Genomic DNA, 21,347 nt, shown 5'->3' on the forward strand with positions numbered 1-21,347 from the left:
AGAACAAATTTATCACTGAAATGATGACCAATATGGATTGTCAGCATATGGATATATTTGTCATAATATTTTTTTTAACTTTTTATCTTTTCACTCCGGTGTGACAGATGCATTCCTGAAAGATAACAATACAAAATTTAGTCCCCGAAAGTATAAAAGTGCAACAATATATACCTGAATGCTACTAATAGATTGTGACTAATTATTATTATTATTATTATTATTATTATTATTATTATTATTATTATTATGTGTTTATAATTTAATGCTCATGTTTGTTTAGTACTTATCTAATATATTTTTTAAATTGCCTTTTAACATATATATATTTTTATTATTTTGATTTTCTTATCAAACCTTAATCTTTACAATTTTAAAAAATATTATCTTATATCTTATAATTTTATCAAATTTCTACTAAATTTCTCATTTTTAATCTTTAAAATTATTCTATATCCCAATTTTAACTAAAGTAATCTTATATTTAGATTGAAAATAATATGTCGAGATTTTTGAGTAAAAAAAACACAATCGGCTGCGAGACCAAATTTATTTATTTCAGAAAAAAAAAATTAATCAACTATATTTTTTTAAAAAAGTATCACAAAATTTAAACTAGATAAAACTAAAGTAGAATTTTTTAAAAAAAGTCTCACAAAATTTAATCAACTGAGTTATCATTTTAAAAAAATAAAAGTCTTTTAATTCTTGAAAATTTTTTTCTTCAGTTAATTATTAATCTTTATTATGTGCTCTTCTATAATATATCAAATGGAATTTAAGGTCGCTAAATCCTCTAAATCAGCGAGGGATACAACTCTACTTTTCGCAAGTAATAAACTTTTGTATTAGTTTTTTTTAGTTAACCTCTATATTAGTTTAAACATTATTGTATTTTTTATTTAAATTTATTTGGATTCTTTATTTATTAGTAACTGTTTTTCATTTCATTCATATTATGTATAATAACTTTTGTTTCAAATGGAAACACATAAGGTTTATCAATGAGATTCTTTCATATTTGAGGTATATATATATATATATATATATATATATATATATATATATATATATATATATATATATATATATATTGATTAAGGAAAAAGACTTATAATTTCAATTTAGTTCTATCTAGTTTAAATTTTCTGAGACTTTCTTTAAAAAAAATAGTTGATTATATTATTTTTTAAAAATAAATTAATTTAGTCATGCGGATCGTTTTATTTTTTCTACTCGAAACACTTGACATATTAATTTGAATCTAAATATTAGAGTACTTAAATTGGAATTGGGATATAGAATCATTTTAAAGATTAAAAGTGAGAAATTTAGTAAAAATTTGATAAAATTATAAAATATATGATAAAATTTTTTTACCAATAAAAATTAAGGTTTGACGAGAAAATCAAAATAATAATAATATATATATTAAAAGACAATTTAAAAATATATTTTATAAATATTAAATAATAATAATAAATTATTAACACATAATAATAATAATTTATTAACATCTGATACTTTTTCTATTTTTAGAATTAAATTAAATTTTATATTTTTATCTTTTAGAGTTTATCAGCGAAATCAAAAGATAAAAAAATAATATTATGAGAAATATGTGATATGAAAATGAAAATTCCAGCAACAAGACAATGATATTTACACAGATGCACTACTGCGGAAACCGATTCCACTTAGGCTTGGCGCTATATATGAACATTGAACCCTCTGCTGTCTCCCTAAGCTGACGCACAACCTAGTACACACACCTTCGCAGTTTGCCGCTCAACACTGCACAGCGTTGCCACAGTTACCTCTGTCGTAGAGCAACCTCTTCACCCACCGGGTAAGTAAAACCCTCGCTCTCTCCGCTTTTTCCCTCCTTATCATTATCCCGTTTAGAAAAGGTTTAGGGATTCTTCTAGCATCAGTGTGATACCGTGGGGGAATACAAGCAAGGATTAGTCTGAATTTCTGTTTCAGAAACTTTGAGGTTTTCCTCTAGAAAACCATGAGTTAGGATTTCTGTGTAACTTTGTGTGTTTTAATTTTACTTGGTTTGTTGGATTGTTTACTGTTATAGGTTCAGATTTGATGAATGACTAGTGAAGTAACTATGTGAAAGTTTGCCCTTGGTGTTGTGTTGTTGTCGTGGATGCTTAGATTTTGACTATCATTAAGGCAGTTACTGCAGGTTTCACTGTTGGCTTGCCTCATTTTTATAGCATACTTAACCTTTTTAAGTATATTAACTTGTGCACTTATGAAATGCGTGATTTTGGTCTCAGGTTATGGGAGTTGGTGAAAATGGATTTGGTGGCATGAGAGTTTGTGTAGCAAGTGTTGAAAGATGGTGAAGCAATGGACTTGGTCATTTAAACACTTCCACTGAGAAAGTTGTAACACTGATTCTGCATTCAATTTGGTGAGAGTATATAATATATATGGCCTGCAAATCTCACGTATTTGGTCTGTCTGGTGGGGTTATTGACTTTAGAAAACCTAAGGGCACTTGGTCTAGAAAGCATTTGGGCAATTGTGTGTTTGCTGTTTCGAAATATGAAAATTCTGGTTTGAAAGGTAATCTGCAACATTCTGAAAGATTCTCTAAAGGTGCTTTAAATGGGGTCAATACATCCTTGAATTTTGAGGAGTCTGAGATTCATCATCTCTGCAGGTTGATTAGAAATGGGGAATTGGAGGAAGGTTCTAGGTTTCTTGAGTATATGACTAACAAAGGAAAAATCCCTGATGTTGTTGCTTGCACTGCTTTAATCCGTGAGTTTTGCAAGATTGGTAGGACTAAGAATGCAACTCGAATCATGGGAATTCTGGAGGAGTCTGGAGCTGTTATTGATGCAAACAGTTACAATGTTTTGATTAATGCTTATTGCAAATCAGGGGAGATAGAGGAAGCCTTGCGGGTTTTAGATCACACGAGTGTTGCTCCAAATGCTGCTACATATGATGCAGTTTTGTGTAGTTTGTGTGATAGAGGGAAATTGAAGCAAGCCATGCAAGTACTTGACAGGCAGCTGCAAAGCAAGTGTTACCCAGATGTAGTTACATGCACTGTATTGATTGATGCAACTTGTAAAGAAAGTGGAGTTGGTCAGGCAATGAAGCTGTTCAATGAGATGAGGGGAAAAGGATGCAAACCTGATGTGGTTACATATAATGTTCTTATAAAAGGGTTTTGCAAAGAAGGTAGGTTGGATGAAGCAATTATATTTTTAAAGAAATTGCCATCCTATGGTTGTCAGTCTGATGTGATTTCTCACAATATGATCTTGCGTAGCTTGTGTAGTGGTGGCAGATGGATGGATGCTATGAAACTATTGGCTACCATGCTTCGTAAGGGGTGTTTCCCGAGTGTTGTTACTTTCAATATCTTGATCAATTTCTTGTGCCAGAAAGGCTTACTAGGTAAAGCCCTTAATGTCTTGGAGATGATGCCAAAGCATGGTCATACTCCTAATTCCAGAAGTTTCAATCCATTGATTCAAGGGTTTTGTAACAGAAAAGGTATTGATAGAGCAATTGAGCACTTGGAAATAATGGTATCTAGGGGTTGTTACCCAGATATAGTGACCTATAATATTTTGCTAACTGCATTATGCAAAGATGGGAAGGTGGATGATGCAGTTGTGATACTGAGCCAGCTAAGTTCCAAGGGTTGCTCTCCTTCTCTAATTAGTTATAATACAGTGATTGATGGGCTTTTGAAGGTTGGAAAAACAGAGTGTGCTGTTGAACTTTTTGAAGAGATGTGCAGAAAAGGTCTTGAAGCAGATATAATTACTTACAATATAATAATTAATGGGCTTTTAAAGGTGGGAAAAGCCGAACTGGCTGTAGAGCTCTTGGAAGAGATGTGTTATAAGGGTCTTAAGCCTGATCTAATTACTTGCACTTCAGTAGTGGGGGGCCTAAGTCGTGAAGGAAAGGTTCATGAAGCAATCAAATTTTTCCATTACTTGAAAGGGTTTGGTATTAAACCCAATGCATTCATTTATAACTCAATAATGATGGGACTATGTAAAGCTCAGCAAACCAGTCTTGCCATAGATTTTCTGGTTGATATGGTGGCAAACGGATGTAAACCTACTGAGGCTTCCTATACTACTCTCATAAAAGGCATTACTTATGAAGGATTAGCTGAGGAAGCTTCGAAGTTGTCAAATGAATTGTACTCCAGAGGACTTGTGAAGAAAAGTTTGATTGTAAAAGTAAGTCAAGACGTAGAATAAAACATCAATAACAATAGCCAAATCTTATCCCATTAAGTTGGGTTCAGCTACATGGTCTCGTTGATCCCTTTTCAGTTCTATCAAGAACCAAAATTTCAAATCAATAAGACCATTTTTGTGATAGTTCTATAAACCAATTGAGATGTAGTATACAATGCATTTTTACATTGCACTACTAAATGGCTCTTTCTATTTATGAACTTAGATTTTGTTGTCCCCTATTTTAGTTACCACCGATCACTTGGTCTAGTTTACAGATTTTCGTTTTTACGTTTCAATTTTGTAATCCCCCCTTATTATAGATTATAGTTTGTGTTTCACTTGTTGGTCTAGAATATAAATATTCAATTGATCGTCTTCTGAAGCCAAACTATATTTTTGTGCTGGAATTCTGTAATTATGATGAATTTTGTTTTATATCATCGATTGTCTTAAAACTTTAAATTATGAAAGTGTAGGAATTATATGGACATTAGTTGTTGTGTGAGATTTTGGCAAACAAATTTATGCGTTTTTCTTTGGGTCAATCATTTGATAATTTCATGATTGATCTCTGCCTTTCCAGCCTTTTTTTTCTTCTTCTAATTATTCTTTTACAAAATAACCTCGATAGAAATTAGTTTTCATTGTGTATGACTACAGAATGAAGACAAGTCTTTGTTTTGTACATGGACCAAATACACAACTAAAACTAGTTTCCGTTGCCTAGTTAATTTATCTTTCCATTTGTGTGTAATGTTTTTTTATTATGTAATTTAATAACTTTAATGAATTGAATAATTTGTTAAATAAAATATTATTTGTTTTGAATGATTTTAGCAGTTGAATAACTTGATAAATAAACAAAAATGAGGCAAAAATATGGAACAAATCAAATATTTGTACAAAACTAGTATTCTAACTTATGCAAGGAACATGATACTTGTCTTTTTTTATACATATAAACTAAAAAGTATAACAATATGTTTTAAAATAAATAAATTATATTATAATCAAATTTTTTAATAAATAAATATTTTTGATCATGTACATTATATTTGTGGTTAATGATGAGCAATTTATATTATAATTCAAGGTTATTTTTAAATATTGATATTTTTTAAAAAAAGTATTAAAATTTAATTTAGAAATAAAGATAAAACTATAAATTGAAAGAGATAAATTGTTAAGAAAATCCCTAAAAACGTCCAAGAGAAAAAGATGTTCTTGTTGAAGAATAACTCTTAAAAATATTTTTATATAAGTCAATTATTCTAATTTTGTATAGAGACGATACAAAATAATAGAATAGAGTAAAAAATAATATCAAAACATCATTGAAAAAATCATGTGATCCATATAATAACTAAAGGTTAAATTGATTTGCAGGTTTCTGAATTATTATTTTTTTCAGTTGGATCCCTGAATTTATATTTATTTTTTAAATTTTCAGGAACTTAATTAAAAAAAATAGTTCAAGAGCTTAAATAAAAAATTATCAAATAGTTCAGAAAATTGTAGATAATTTAACTTAAATTAAACTTAAAATATGTATTTGTTGGGGTAACTATATTATTGATATGATTTTTTTTACAGTATTTGTATGAAAAATTTAAAGTACGTATTTAAGTTCATCAATGTTTTTTTTTTTAAAAAAAAAAAGTTTCGTTAATGGGTCCATACGTTGATCGCGTGCGTTGATCAAGTAATTAATCAAATACGCTTCCCGCTCTTCTCTCCTTCCCTTTATATACAGAACACAACACAATACAACCTTACTACTCTACACTGCACACCGTTCCCACAGATTCCTCCGTCGTAGATGTCTAATGAAGGATTGAGAGCAGTGTGAGACTTGGGCAAGGGGGAATCGAAATTGAAGCAAGGGGTGGTAGTACTTGACAGACAGTTGCAAAGTAAGTGTTACCCAGATGTAGTTACATGCACTGAATTGATTGATGCAGCTTGTAAAGAAAGTGGAGTTGGTCAGGCAATGAAGCTGCTGATTGAGATGATGAGCAAAGGATGCAAACCTAATGTGGTTACATATAATGTTCTTATAAAGGGGATTTGCAATGAAGGTAGGTTGGATGAAGCAATTAGATTTTTAAAGAATTTGCCATCCTATAGTATTCAGCTCGATGTGATTTCCTATACTATTATCTTGCATAGCTTGTGTAGTGGTGGAAAATGGATGGATGCTATGAAACTATTGGCTAGCATGCTTCGTAACGGGTTTTCCCCCAATGTTGTTACTTTCAATACCTTGATCAATTTCTTGTGCCTGAAAGGCTTACTAGGTAAAGCCCTTAATGTCTTGGAGATGATGCCAAAGCATGGTTGTACTCCTAATTTCAGAAGTTACAATCCATTGATTGAAGGGTTTTGTAATGAAAAAAGTGCTGATAGAACTATTGAGTACTCGAGAATAATGGTATCCAGGGGTTGTTACCTAGATACAGTGACCTTATAATATTTTGCTAACTGCATTATGCAAAGATGGGAAGGTGGATGATGCAATTGAGATACTAAACCAATTAAGTTTGAATGGGTGCTCTCCTCTTCTAATTACTTATATAGTGATTGATGGGCTTTTGAAGGTTGGAAAAACAGTGCATGTTGTGGTACTCTTTGAAGAGATGTGCAGAAAAGGTCTTGAACTTGATATAATTACTTACAGTGTAATCATTGATGTGCAGCAAGGCTCTGAAGCCTAATCTAATTACTTTCACTTCAGTAGAAGGGGGCCTAAGTCGTAAAGGAAAGGTTCATGAAGCAATACAAAATTTCCGTTTCTTGGAAGGGTTAGGTATTAGACTCAATAATTATGGGACTATGTAAAACTCAGCAAACCAGTCGGGCCATTGATTTTCTTGCTTATATGGTAGAAAACGGATGTAAACCTACTGAGGCTACCTATAATATTCTTGTAAAAGGCATTACTTGTGAAGGATTACCTGAGGAGGCTTCGAAGTTGTGGAGTGAATTGTAGTCCAAAGGACTTGTAAAGAAAAGTTTGGTTGAAAAAATGAAAAGTCAAGATGTAGACGAAAACATCAACTACAACAGCCAATTCTTATCCCGTTAGGATGTGTTGATTACTTGGCTACATGGGTTGGTTGATCCCTATTCGGTTTTGTCAAAAACCAAAATTTCAATAAAATCATTTGTGTGATATTTCTATAAAGCAATCTATATGTTGGATGCAATGCATTTTTACATTGCACTACTAAATGGCTCTTCCCATTTATGCACTTAAATTTTGTTGTCCCCCTATTTTAGTGTCCACAAGCCACTTGGTCTACATTATAGATTTTTCATTTTGAGGGAGAACAGATGGTGAAATTTAAGTCAAGCGTTTTTATGATAACGTGAAAAAGACTGGGGGTATGTTTGGATGTAAGGTGGAAGGGCCCAAACATAGGAAAATCAGTTTGAAATCATATTTGATTACCATTCAAAAGTATGAGTAAAATTTTGCATGCAAACTTTATTTTGGAGAAGCAACACTTGATACTTGTACAGAATGAAACAATACATTACGATCTAAGTCATTCCATATTAGTTTAGGCTTTTATTAAACACACCTCCCATCTTTACTTGTACACCTCCTTACACTCATTATTTTTCCAACTATTTTTTAAAATTTTTTCTAGAAGTTAGTGCACCCCCTTCTTTATCCCCTTTATTCTTTCTTTCGTTCCATATTATCTTTTTGTCATCATCACCGAAAGAAAACATGCAAATGAACACATTCAAGCAAATGAGTAACACTAAAACTCCAAAACCTTATCAAGGAATCTGAATAGGGAAATCCCTTGCCCAAATTCTCTCATAGTAACCCAAAAATGTTCGTGCAGTGAACCTAGTCATGGCAACACAAATCCCAAATTTGCAGGCCTACTAAAATAGACCAAAGCAGGATAAGGAATTCCTTTATTTTGTAGAATTCATCAAATTATTTTTTGAAGCAACCATCAATCAATTCGGATAACATCAATCACTGCAATTAGAGTTTGATACCTGAGTTTAAATCAAATTGAAGCAACACGTTCTAGGGCTTGGGTGCTGCGCAAACCAAACGATAAATTGAAACTAAAATTGTGCGAACCAATATGTCGTAAGGTTAGTTTGATTTGGGTGCTTCCTTTGGATTTAGGTAATTATAAGAGATGGGGGTTTAAGTTTTATCTTGTGTTGCAGAATAGAGGGAGTGTAGTGATCTTCATTAAAAGAAAAAAAAATATACTTGGAAAAAAGAAGTGAAAGGAGGTGTAAAAGTAAAGATAAAGGTGTATTTGGCAACAACCTTAATTTAAACAATGCTAACAACGACTTGCTGAGTATAATTCCGTTTCATGCCAACAACAATTTGCATGGTTTTACAATTTGAGTTTAGGTTTAACTTAATAATCTTCACGCTCAAGATTTAACATCTTAATTGTGAACCTTGCAAGATTAGACATTTAAAGGTAATTTGATAATAATAGATGTTTGATTGGTCCAATAATACTTGATAGGATAAACTCTAAAATCATTTTAAAATTTATTATCATTTATTTGTATAATTTAATTTGTTCAGTTGACCTAAAATTTCAAATATATCCACTTTAATATATATCCCTTTCAATCAATCTAAACTTAGTTGTCCAGAAGGAAAAATAAATTTGTTAAATGAAAACTTAACTGCCTAGTTCTATACAAATAAACACCTGGAGCTCAATATGATTTGATTGAGGTAAAATTGACCTATTTGAGATAACAAATAGTTTTGAACCTCATACTTTACCATTTGATGCTCGTATCATACCCTTTAGATAATCTAAATTCTTATTTTCTTATTCTTTGTTAAATATTTGGCCTGAATCTTTGAATAGTAGAAACAGTCCCAACTTACCGTCCAGGATAGCTGGGCCACATATTGAAATGGTGGGACTAATGAATCGTTCACTATCCCACAGAACCGAAAAAAAGGAAATGACATTCATATTCATATGAACAAGATAATTTCGTAAACGTCACAATTCTGTATGCCCACTAGGATTAAGGGACAAGTTGTGTCTCCTGCAAATATTCTCTACCCAAACCTACTCTAGATCTTTGCCCACGCTGGATTGAACCTTTTAATTTTAATAATCATCACACCTTAATGTAACAACTATCCATGTAGGATACCTAGTTGCATTGCATTGCATGCATCCTTTTTAGGAATTATTTACTATCCTCAGTCCTCTATTATTAACCTATGATTGAATGTGGAAAATTATCTGCTTCGGATCGACTATGTTTTTCACTTCCTGATTCATGACCAAAAACTGTCCTGGCACCACCTTGTTTTACTATCTGAATGACAACCTTACTGTACCATTAGATTCTCTTTACATACAACTAATCAATTCAAAACGACAAATTTTTATATTCTTCCACTTTCATTTCAACCCCAAAGGCGTTAACTTCTTGACCATAGGATTTTGTAAATTGAGTTTAATTGCTACATAGTACATATTAGTGTATATTTTACATTGTCAATTATTTAAAAATTATTGTTAATTAATATGACTTGTAATATAGTGACAGTGAAAAAAAAAGACTACTTGTAACCTATTAAAAATAAATTCTCTAACATACTTTTTTATTAATTAAAATTTATTGAAAAAAATCAAGAAGTAAAGAGATTCAATAAGATATATGGTTCACAAAATTTATTATTTTCATTAAATTTCAACCAATAAAAAAAATATGTATTTAAATGAGTGAGTTAAGTATAGTATTTTTAAATTTTTTCTAACATGATTATTATAAAAATTAATAATTTATTATAATATATATAATATTTATGATATAATAATAATATAATATTATTTTATATAAATATTTTTTCATCCGTATAATTAAATATATTATAAAAAATTTATAATACTCAGATCAACTAATTGACCAATACCTATTAGTATAGTAGTATATATAGCCTATTTTCTCTTATAATATTCTCTGCCACACACTTATAATCACTGGCATGACAGCAAAGTAGTGAATAAGAAAGGCATCGTAAAAGCATTTGATACTGATCTTTCGTACTTTCATTCCATGAAGCACTCTGGAAGTGATGGAGAAAAGTTCATCAACTCGTAGAACAAGCTTGCTTTCGTGTTGGGGGTGTCTCAAATTGAAGCTTCCTTGGACAAGGAGAACAAGCACTTACAAACCCGTTGGTGGTTTTGGGTATGACCCTTTAAGCTATGCTCAAAACTTCGATGAGGGTTGCATGGACGACGAGGAAGACGAACCTACTTCGCGTCGTAGATTCTCTGATAGATTTGCTGCCCCCGTATCAAGTTCAACTAAAACTCTCAAATAAGGATAAGGTTCAAGTTTTGAAGGTACGCTAATTAGTAACATACAATATATATATATATATATATATATATATATATATATAATATATATATATATATATATATATATATATATATATATATATATATATATATATATATATATATATATATATATATATATATATATATATATATATATATATATATATTCCTTAGTTTAATGTACGCTATATGTGAAAGTGGTTGGCTCTACGAGATGATCGAGGGGATTTTCCTGTTCTAAACAGAAAACTACTACAGGAGTTTGAGAGATATTCATTTTCATTCCTTTTGAGCTTATTGATTTTCCTTTTTCTCATAAGATTTCTGATTACAAGTCCTTCATCACTCACTGATATTGTATTAATTCTTACTTCCCTGAACCCCACCCCCCCCCCCAAAAAAAAAAAAAACACAAGATAACTTTAGTGAACAAAGAACATGTTTATTATATATTTTGCAGCACGCCAGCACCTAAACCTCAATTTTGCACTGCATCTTGGAGAAGTTTACTGCAAGAATTATTTTGGAAGTAAATTTTGAAGTGGGTTATATATTGGAAAAGAAAATAATTTAAAATATTTAATATAAAAAGAATTATTTTTTTAAGCAATTAAAAGATTTTTCTTATAGGAAGAAATTAAAAGAATTGGTGTAGTGAGAAAGATAGTAATATTTAATGTAGACGTTGAAATGTAAATTATTTTAGAGATAAAATTATATCGATCAAAAGAAAATTTAGTATTTTTTTAATCGGTATAACGATTTTTTTATATTATTATTTTCTAATCAAAATTGTCGTATATAATAAATTAATTGACTTATAATAATTATTTTAAAGGTTATAAAAATATAATTTTCTTACTAATTGACTGTTACAATTACAATTAATATGTCTATTAAAGTCTAAATTTATTTTAAAAAATAAGACAGTCTTTTAGTATTTTTTCTAGAATGGAGTCTTTGACTGTTAAAGGATATTGACAGTTTTCTTTGACTGTTAAAAAACTAGAAATTACCTTAAGAAAACGACAATGATATACATAAAGTACAAACTAATTTTCATCTTTGAATCTTAGTATTGTTGGTTGAATCATTTCATTGAACGCCAGTTTTGGTTTCTTCAATACAACAATAAACCATACGTATATGAACCAATTTGAGAAAACAATGTCTCCCTGTGTTGCTTTGATAAATTTGACAGTGGTAGCCAACTTGTATATAGAATGGATAATTGGTAAAGATATAATTGATGTTTGAATAAACCTCGTAATAAACTCTTATTAAAGAAGAAAATAAAAATAAATGAATTAAATTTTTTCTATAAGATAAAATTATTTGTTTTACATAAGCTAAATGAGAGACTTTAATTTACAAATTAACTAGTACATGAGTTAATTTTAACTTAATGAGAAAAATTAATTTTATTTTAGCTTTTATATATGTTATTCAAGACTTCACCTATAAATACTTGTTCAGAAGTTTATCAACCGTAGTTACAAGAGGGACGAGGGCATTACAATTTACAAAATGTCGAAACCCCAAAGATCTCATGCCAACAAAGCAACCGCAATATATAATTCTTAATAAAATGAATAACATCTATACTAATAATTAAAGAATACTCCCATTTAGTGTTCACACTTTATTAGCTAATTTTATCCTTATATTATTTCTTAAACTTTCGAAATTTTATATTAATCTACGGTAACTTTCCATTACTTTTACATTTAACTTCTATTTTTTTTGTTTTTTATTTATAAATTTTAGAGAGGCCTCTCTTCCCTAGTTATAATAACTAAAACCGATATTATGTATTTATAAGTTGCAAAAAATTAGAAAATGAAAGGCTCCAAACAAAGCACTCAAACGACCTAATCCAACAAATATTGGCAGAAGTATATATAAATTTGAGTTTTCCCTAGCACATCATTTTACCAGAAAATTTGCTGGAAGTGAAAAAACTTAATGCTGCAATGTGATGACTGATATGAGAATCAATGCACATGGCACCCATCAACAACTATAGCCTTCTGCTATGTGACATTTGGCACGTCCTCAGTATATGACATATGTTCCCCCACCAGGACAAGCTCTGTGTACACCATGGTAATAAATTACTATAGTAATTGTAAAATGGAGCCGAACTGCAGATTATATTCCCAACACATGCTGAGGATAGTGTATGATTAGGATAAAAAAAACCATGGTAAAGAAAGAGACAATGACAGTGTCATAAATAGTAAAAATTAAAGAATACACTCAATTTGACAAACCAATCCAACTTCGGTAGGTTAGTTACTTAGTTTGAGTTGAGATTTTTTTTTAAAATCCAGTTGGTCGGGTCAGTTTGAATTTTATTACAAGCCCAAATATATGGACCGATGGACGTTTGGCTTGTGTGGTTTTAAAATGGGCTCTGCTATTCCCACCTTGTTTTCGCTTTTTCACCCCAAGCTTTGTTATTTTTCATTTAGGAAAATATCCCTAACAAAAGTACGTTTCTGTTGAACAATAAAGAATAGAATTGTGTTAGGGAGAGTAAAAACACTATAGTAACAGTCTAACATAATCACATTTTTATTATGTTTATTCTAACAAAATGCATTTTGATTGCGTATAGATGATTCACACTCTAACACAACAAAAAAAAAATATTTTTCTTGTCTCTTCATATTAGTATTTTCATTTTGTTTAGGTCAATATTCTTGCATGTACAAGTTCTAAAAACCAATACTTTTTACTAGGTTCTTCAAGTAGTATTATCATCTTTAAAAAAAAAAAAGACAAATACTAACTGATAGTTGTAGGACATGGGTTAAATAATTAAATTTTGTTGATTGAGATACCTAAAATTATACTTTTATAACTTTTTTTTGTAGTTTCTAATTTCCATTATAAATACTTATTTCTTTTATTTTTTTTAATCTAATTATTAGCAACTACAAAATATTCATTAAATTTACATAATAATTTAACCCATAAATAACCTTAAGAACTTTTTGGTTTGAAAGAAATTTACAAACGATGTCGTGTGAAGGTGCCTATTGGTAGTTGCGATGTGGTACTGAACGAGTGAATGTCCCTATCCTCCCTGCTTTTCGATTCGCAGGGCCCACACATATTGCAAAAAAACACATACAAACCACCACCAACCTCCGCACCCACCCTCCCTCCCTCCACCGCCAACCCGTATATAAATACCACCTTTTGAACCCAAAAACCAAACACTCGCTATAATCGCAATGGCCATGGCTCTTCCTCTTCGCAGACTCTCCTCCACCCTCAACAAACCTCTCGCCAGCGCTACTTCCATTTATCATCGCATGGTATAAATATACATTTCTTTACATTCATTTCCCCTTTCATTCTCTTCATAACACTGTGTGTGTGTGTGTGTGTGTGTGTGTGTGTGCTTCTTCGTTGTTGCAGTCCTCCTCGCTCTCCGCTCAGGAGAAAGACAAATCTCGCGCCGATGTAAGCCAATTCATATTCTCTCACTAACCTCGCGTTCGTTCGCATCTGATTCAATTTTCTTCTTCTATGCATGTCAGTGGATAAAGCAGCTCAACGATCCTCTCGAGACCATCGATCCCGAGATCGCTGACATAATCGAACTCGAAAAAGCGCGTCAATGGAAGGTGAATCCAAGTTTCATTGTAGTAGAGTGCTTTGCTTTGAAGTTTGGATTGATAAATAGCGTTTCCGATTTTATGCATAATTGTTGTTTATGGAAGTTTATTTTGTACGGAATGCGTAGGGGTTCGAACTTATACCTTCGGAGAATTTCACGTCGCTGTCGGTGATGCAAGCCGTTGGATCGGTGATGACGAATAAATACAGCGAAGGATATCCCGGTGCTAGATACTATGGAGGAAATGAGTATGTGGATCTGTTTTTGAACGTTTTGTTTTGAATTTAGAAATTTAGAAATCTATTGTAGAATATGGATTGCTGTGTGTTGATTTTGGGATTGCGTGTATTATTCGGGGTTTAGGTATATTGACATGGCTGAGACCTTGTGTCAGAAGCGTGCACTTGAAGCTTTTCGGCTGGATCCAGCAAAATGGGGAGGTTAGTATTTGTTTGTTTGGTTGTGACTTTCTTTTTATGGTTCAGATTTGTTGCTACTTGCATGAAAGCTACTGAGCATAGCTAATATATTATTGGAGATCACGTAGGTTGTATTGTAGGTGCTTGGTAGATGTCTTAGAACAGGACACAGGGTTTTACTTTACGTTTCATGCATTTTAAAAGCATAACATGAGATTACAAAATGGTATATCCTGGTTCTGCTAAAAGGGGAGGAACCAAGGAAAACAGAACAGAACCTTGTTGTTTGCGTACCAAATGTTCCCAGTCCCAGAGAGCATATTCTGATATATTAATCATTTACTGTGTTCAAATGAACATTTTAAGTGGTTTGAGTTTCTTTTGTGGTAATAAAACAGCCATCTATTATTGCAGTAAAATATTCAACACAAATTCATTGATGTTTTATTCCTTGTTTTCTTCTTTCATTTCCTTTTATTTGTTTTTTTGTCTCTCTTTGTACGTTGTATATCGCCTCATGGGATGAGATAATGCTTTTGTTGTTGTTGTCATCTCTCTATATATTGTATACTATCATGACCGATGTTTACTTCATTTTGTAGCTTGCTGATTGAAGGTTGAGAATTTTGTTTGTTGCATTATATATATATATATATATATATATATATATATATATATATTATATGTATATAATGCAACAAACATATAGAAAACTGGTGTTAATCACTCTTTCCAGTATTCAATTTTATATCTGATCCTAGAAATTTGTATATCAAGTGATAATCTTTGAGAAGTTTTGAATATATTGGAGGATTATCTTAAAATCATTTTTTATTGGACACGTCATGTACTTAACATATAGAAAACTGTTTGGAGTAAAAAGAAAAATATAATTTCTTTTGTGATAGAAATTTACTAATATTACTGGAGAATCTATAGAATTCTCCTGCTTTGGAATTTTAATGCATCTTATTTTTTAGCATGTTACCTTGTTGGATAAATAGTTTGTTATTTTTTTGGTGAACTGGTGTTATTCTTTTGTTGGATCGTTCATATGTCTTTTCTATTATTTTCCTCCACAACTTGGGGGAACAAAATTTTGAGAATGTGCTTTCTTGGAGAATCTTATGTTCTCTGCTTTTTGACAGTCAATGTGCAATCATTATCTGGATCCCCTTCTAACTTCCAAGTTTACACTGCTTTATTGAAACCTCATGAGAGAATTATGGCACTTGATCTTCCCCATGGTGGGCATCTGTCGCATGGTTATCAGGTTAAGTTCTGCTTATGATTATCAGTTGTGGTCATTTTACCTGCTGCCATGAGTTGATAATCATACTAAGTCTGCAATAAGACATGATGAATGAATGTCGTAGCAATAGCTCATATTAGTTTAGTTTTTTTTCCCCCTCCTTTTTGGCCAAATTGGTACTCATGTGATCTGTATGTAGACTTTATTTTCGTTTTATTTTGTAGATCAGAGTTTTCATTAAGCAGGAGCTAGTTTAAAAGGGATTACTTCTAAGACTATAAAAATTCTATTTAGTAAAGAAAGAAAAGAAAAAAATTAATTCAGAAGAGAAACCCAATCCCTTTGCATGTCACACCTAGGAGTAGGAACACCCTTAAAAATCCTGTGAGCAGCAATCCAAGAGGAAGCAAAGAAAACAAGCTTTTCACATAAAAAGGTGAGGGAGGAAAAAATTTGTAGACAAAAATTTTGAAATCATATTCCAGCCACAAACTTTGTGATTGAAATCAATTCTCACTAAACTACCTTGTTAGATTAATACAAAGACTAGAAGCAATCTAAAAGATTTCAATTGGGCTAGAACATTTCTGAAATTATCTGCCCCTTATGAAATCAAAAGAACAGTGTTGTCTGAAACTGCAAATGAACAACTTCCTCACTGCTCAATATCACCATAAGACCCCTTATCTAACCTCTAACAACCATTCATTAGCAATTCCCCTTGCACTCTTTTTTAACTGTAGCAATGTGTGCCATATTCTTTGTAACAAGTTTTTGATTATTTGTTTGTGTCATGCAGACTGACACCAAGAAGATATCAGCTGTATCTATATTTTTTGAAACAATGCCATACAGATTGAATGAGAGCACTGGTTATATCGATTATGACCAGGTAGGTAGGTACCATTGTATTCTGTGTTGTGGATATTTCTTCTTATCAAAGAAAATCTTTTAAGCAGTCAGACTGTTTCTATTTCAGTCAGTAGAGATTATGTTATTAAAATCATTATCCAATTCCTTTAAATTATTGCAGTGATTATGAATTTTAGAGATATATTGATTGGTCCACTGGCCCTCCCCCCAATAAAAAAAATCAATGTGTATGGTAGGGGAAGAGGAAGTAGTAGGAGAGGATTGGGGTCATCAGGCCATGTGGACATGTATGAAAGGTGTGTGGTCAGTATGTTCTGGGTTTGTTTTGTAACAACCTGCTTAATTTCTAGATGGGGATAGAGGGCAGAATTGGTCAGTTGGAAAGTATTAGGAAAGAAAGGAGAGAAGATGTTTGTTCTAATCTTTCAAAAGTTAATCATTTCACAGCCTAGATCAAAATATTTTGTCCTCTTAGTAGTTGACTGCCACAGCATTCATTGTTCTGTTATCTATCTGTATTGCATAAATATTTCCTTTCAAATGAGAAAAAAGATATTTTTCTGAATGTGATGAGGGGTTAGATTCACACTTATTTGCAAAGTCCCCCTTTCATGCATACTGTTGGTTGAGACTGTTCTATAATAGCTTGACTTATTTAATATTCGCAGTTGGAGAAAAGTGCAGTACTTTTTAGGCCAAAATTAATAGTTGCTGGTGCTAGTGCTTATGCTCGCCTTTATGATTATGCACGTGTTCGCAAGGTAAATTATATCTGATACAGAAACTTAGGTATTTAATGTTTAGAACAATTCAGTCATGATGATATTGAATCTTATATGCTTGAATTTGTACAGGTCTGTGATAAGCAGAAGGCAGTTCTGTTGGCTGATATGGCACATATCAGTGGATTGGTTGCTGCAGGTGTTATTCCTTCTCCTTTTGATTATGCAGATGTTGTAACAACCACAACACATAAGTCACTTCGTGGACCACGTGGGGCTATGATTTTCTTCAGGAAGGGTGTGAAAGAGATAAACAAACAAGGGAAGGAAGTGAGTTTTAAATTATAAATTTAATGTTTTATGGAGATAAGGAATTCAAAAATAGGGTAAAATACACTTTAAACCCCTGAAGTATAGCATTTCCATAACTTACTCCCCCAGTCCTATGAAGTGTTTTTGTTATTATTTACCCTCAAGTGGTTTAGTTTAAGTCAAAAACATTACTTTTTCAGATAAATCAAACAGAAGTTAACCTTCCAACACTTGAAGCCAAACTCCAAGGGGGTTATGTGATAAAGAAAAATACTCTATGGCGGTGGGAGTTGAATTGTTAAATAAACCAACTTCAGGGGGCTTTAAGTAATAAAATTAAATTGTTTTTGTATTGGTAAGGTCACATGGTGTGCATGTGCCTTGTGTTCCTTTAATTTTAAGAAGTAAACATTTCCACTTAAAATCAACCATCAAGGGGGTTAAGTGATCAAATGAAAACTGACCTTTTCTCTCTTCCTTTATGTGAGGGGAGATGGAGTTGAGAAAGGGCGATACTTCAAGGATATAAAATACATCTTATCCTAAAAGTATAAGTTCTCCATTTGTAGTAGTTGTAGGCTGTGTTCATAAATAATATTTATAGACATGCTTGTTTAATACTTTCTTAAAACAATTTGTCAGTATTTTGGATATGTAAAAATCCCACACCAGCTGAATATTTGGGTGACAAATATGACTTGAGCAATCCTTTCTCATTAACTTAGCTTTGAGTTATGCCCTGTCTTTTCTCAATTCTAACATTTTATCAAAGCCTATGTAAAACTTCATGTTGGGCCACTAGAGATTTCCACGTTGGTTGGGTATATAGGCAAAGTACCCCTTATAATGACTTGAGCAATACTCTTCACTTGAGCTTGCTTTGAGGGTCGAGTTAGGCTCATTTTTTTTTCATTTGTAACCATTTTGAAGTTGGGTAACCTGAAAAAGTTCTTTATTTGCTGAATCCATCCTACAGGTGTTGTATGACTATGAAGACAGAATAAATCAGGCTGTTTTTCCTGGACTTCAAGGTGGTCCACACAATCACACTATTTCTGGCTTAGCAGTTGCACTGAAGCAGGTTCTATAATTGACTAGGCAAAGAAACTGTAGTTATTATAGTTTTCCATGTAAACATTTCATTTTCTATAAAAACATAATGATCATTCTTGTACATCTGTTGCCAGGCTTAAGTTCAGTTCTTTCTTCATTTCTGTAAATGTAGGCTATGACACCAGAATTCAAGAATTACCAAAAGCAAGTACTTAGCAACTGCTCAGCATTTGCACAGGTAAAATGAATGATATTTGTATGATGCACACCAATGTTGTATAAAGCCATTACAAACTAGTTATTATTTATTAGTTGTATCTTCTACAGTTCTACTAAATGTTTAGCCTGACATTTTTTCAGTTATAACTGACCCTACTGTGTTGTTTGAACTACAGAGTTTGTTAGAGAAAGGCTACGAACTTGTATCTGGTGGAACTGACAACCATTTAGTGTTAGTGAACTTAAGAAACAAGGTAAATGATGTGATCCTTTTCTCTGAAAATTTCTTGGTTATAATTTTTCTCAAAAGAAACCCAGATAGTGCCAAATTGTTTTTACATGTCAAATAGACCTGTTCAGAGCAGCCTTTCTATGCTTGGTTTAAATCATACATTGAGTACTTGGTGAGAATGGAAGATCAGCTATTAGTATGTGGATAAGTTGGCTTCAAAAGATATTTATTATGGAACATGGAATATTGTAACGTATAGATACATGACTGGGATGTTTTTTTTTTAAAAGAATTATGTTATGTGAAGAAAATTTTATTGAGAGCTCACTGGAAGATAAAACCCAATAGACATTGATAGACGTAATATGAAAATGACGCTATCTTAGTACTTATTGCTCAGTAAGGAGTTAGAAATTGACATCTAACATGTATCATTATAGTTATTCTACCAACCCAAACTACTAGAAACATCTCGAACCTTTTACGGGCATTTTATTAGTTATTCTAGGCAAACAAGTCAACAACTTCTTCAATGTTTGTCAAGTGACCAAATTATTTTATGGAATGTTTCCAGTGTTGAGGTTTGGTAATTAAGGTATTTATTTGGTAACCCAAGATTGTGAAAGATGTTAATATTTTTGTTGGGTTCGATTTCATGAGTAGTATTTATATTTCATAGCATCAAGGAGAGAGCAGTTTTACATGCTGTGCTGTTTGACAGGGCATTGATGGTTCTAGGGTTGAGAAGGTACTGGAAGCAGTTCATATAGCTGCCAATAAAAATACTGTTCCAGGGGATGTGTCTGCTATGGTTCCTGGAGGCATTCGAATGGGTACAGTCTGTTGCTCATCTTTTTTTATGCTTGTTAGTGGATCTATAATTACATGTTAATGAAGATTAACTTGTGATTCAGGAACCCCTGCTCTCACATCTAGGGGATTTGTTGAGGAAGATTTCGAAAAAGTAGCTGAATACTTTGATGCAGCTGTCAAGTTAGCCTTGCAGATTAAGGAAAACACCAATGGTTGATCCTACCTTACCTTCGTACATCTGAGTTCTTTGTTATGTTTGCAGTTTTAACGTCTCATAAATCACTCTTTTTGTTGGTTACAGGTACAAAGTTGAAGGATTTTGTGGCAGCTATGCAATCAGATGAACAAGTTCAATCTAAGATTGCTAATCTCCGTCATGAAGTAGAGGATTATGCTAAGCAGTTTCCCACAATTGGTTTTGACATAGAAACAATGAAGTATGGCAAATGAAGATGACATTTGGAACTTCTTGTGGAGTATTATTTGGAAACTTCTGGAATTAATAACACGGAATTAGATGTGTTGTTCAATGGATTGTACCGGAGTCTTAGATGAAAATGAGAATTATACTATCAATGGTTTAAATGAAAGAGAAAAGGGAGAAATTCCCTTTCAGCTTGAGAAAATATATTATTGATTTCATGGTGAAAATTCCTCGTGATCGCCAATGTACTACTGGTGTAGCAAAAAGGAGGTCGAACACTTGTGGATTTTTCTATTTGGTGAATTTGTGCCATAATTTGAAATAAATTACCATAATTCCTCCTCTATTTACAAATCCCATCCTCTCTACTTCGAATTTGCAGAAATTGAAGTACCCCATAAATTTTATTATGGCATCACCCTTAAAGTTATTTAATGTAAAGCTAGCACTCGCACCAGTTCTCGAACTTGCAGAGTAATATTTTGTACTATTAGTGTGATGATAATGAGAACCTAGTACAGGAAGAAATATCAATAGAAGGGAGAAGAGAGGGACCCCGAGGAGTTCAAAAGTAAAAAAAAAAGAGGAACAAGTTGTTTATGCCTATGATGATTAAATTATTCATTTAGTCTATATGTTTATCTCCATACTGTATATTATAATTTATAAATAGTAAAAGTATAAAAAATTATGAGCTAAAATGTAATTTTGATCTTCCTAATTTTTTAAATTCATGATATTAGTATTCTTGATTTTTAATTATAATATTTGGTCCCCTAGTTTTA

The 21,347-nt window shown here is 31.9% G+C and overlaps 2 protein-coding genes and 1 pseudogene across 3 annotated transcripts; all 3 read left to right on the forward strand.

Annotated features, from left to right (window-relative positions):
- Window positions 1–1,679: 1,679 nt before the first annotated feature.
- On the forward strand, window positions 1,680–4,447 carry LOC100779493 (pentatricopeptide repeat-containing protein At1g09900). Of its 2 annotated transcripts, XM_041008186.1 has the most exons (3): window positions 1,680–1,849; window positions 2,087–2,197; window positions 2,292–4,447. In XM_041008186.1, exon 3 carries the CDS (start codon window positions 2,448–2,450, stop codon window positions 4,251–4,253), a length of 1,806 nt encoding a protein of 601 aa, XP_040864120.1. In that variant the 5' UTR covers window positions 1,680–1,849; window positions 2,087–2,197; window positions 2,292–2,447; the 3' UTR covers window positions 4,254–4,447. The 2 variants fall into 2 exon arrangements, with proteins under 2 accessions (XP_040864120.1, XP_025981968.2); XM_026126183.2 differs by lacking the exon at window positions 2,087–2,197.
- A 1,456-nt stretch (window positions 4,448–5,903) lies between these two features.
- On the forward strand, window positions 5,904–7,320 carry LOC100780561 (pentatricopeptide repeat-containing protein At1g09900-like; annotated as a pseudogene).
- A 6,309-nt stretch (window positions 7,321–13,629) lies between these two features.
- Window positions 13,630–20,908, forward strand: LOC100816213 (serine hydroxymethyltransferase, mitochondrial). Its single transcript, XM_003519160.5, has 15 exons — window positions 13,630–13,938; window positions 14,042–14,086; window positions 14,164–14,250; window positions 14,370–14,491; window positions 14,607–14,683; window positions 15,811–15,935; window positions 16,714–16,806; window positions 17,456–17,548; window positions 17,642–17,839; window positions 18,798–18,902; window positions 19,047–19,112; window positions 19,270–19,347; window positions 20,047–20,158; window positions 20,240–20,350; window positions 20,440–20,908. Exons 1-15 carry the CDS (start codon window positions 13,855–13,857, stop codon window positions 20,586–20,588), a joined length of 1,545 nt encoding a protein of 514 aa, XP_003519208.1. The 5' UTR covers window positions 13,630–13,854; the 3' UTR covers window positions 20,589–20,908.
- Window positions 20,909–21,347: the final 439 nt, after the last annotated feature.

Source organism: Glycine max, chromosome 2 (assembly GCF_000004515.6).
Source record: "Glycine max cultivar Williams 82 chromosome 2, Glycine_max_v4.0, whole genome shotgun sequence".
NCBI classification, from domain to species: domain Eukaryota; kingdom Viridiplantae; phylum Streptophyta; class Magnoliopsida; order Fabales; family Fabaceae; genus Glycine; species Glycine max.

Excerpts from the sequence above, each read along its gene's own strand:
- LOC100779493 (XM_041008186.1), top strand. The coding sequence starts at position 2,448 with ATGGCCTGCAAATCTCACGTATTTGGTCTGTCTGGTGGGGTTATTGAC.
- LOC100816213 (XM_003519160.5), top strand. The coding sequence starts at position 13,855 with ATGGCCATGGCTCTTCCTCTTCGCAGACTCTCCTCCACCCTCAACAAA. Across the intron at positions 13,939-14,041 it reads CTTCCATTTATCATCGCATG|TCCTCCTCGCTCTCCGCTCA; the intron begins GTATAAATATAC and ends TCGTTGTTGCAG. Across the intron at positions 20,159-20,239 it reads TCCTGGAGGCATTCGAATGG|GAACCCCTGCTCTCACATCT; the intron begins GTACAGTCTGTT and ends CTTGTGATTCAG.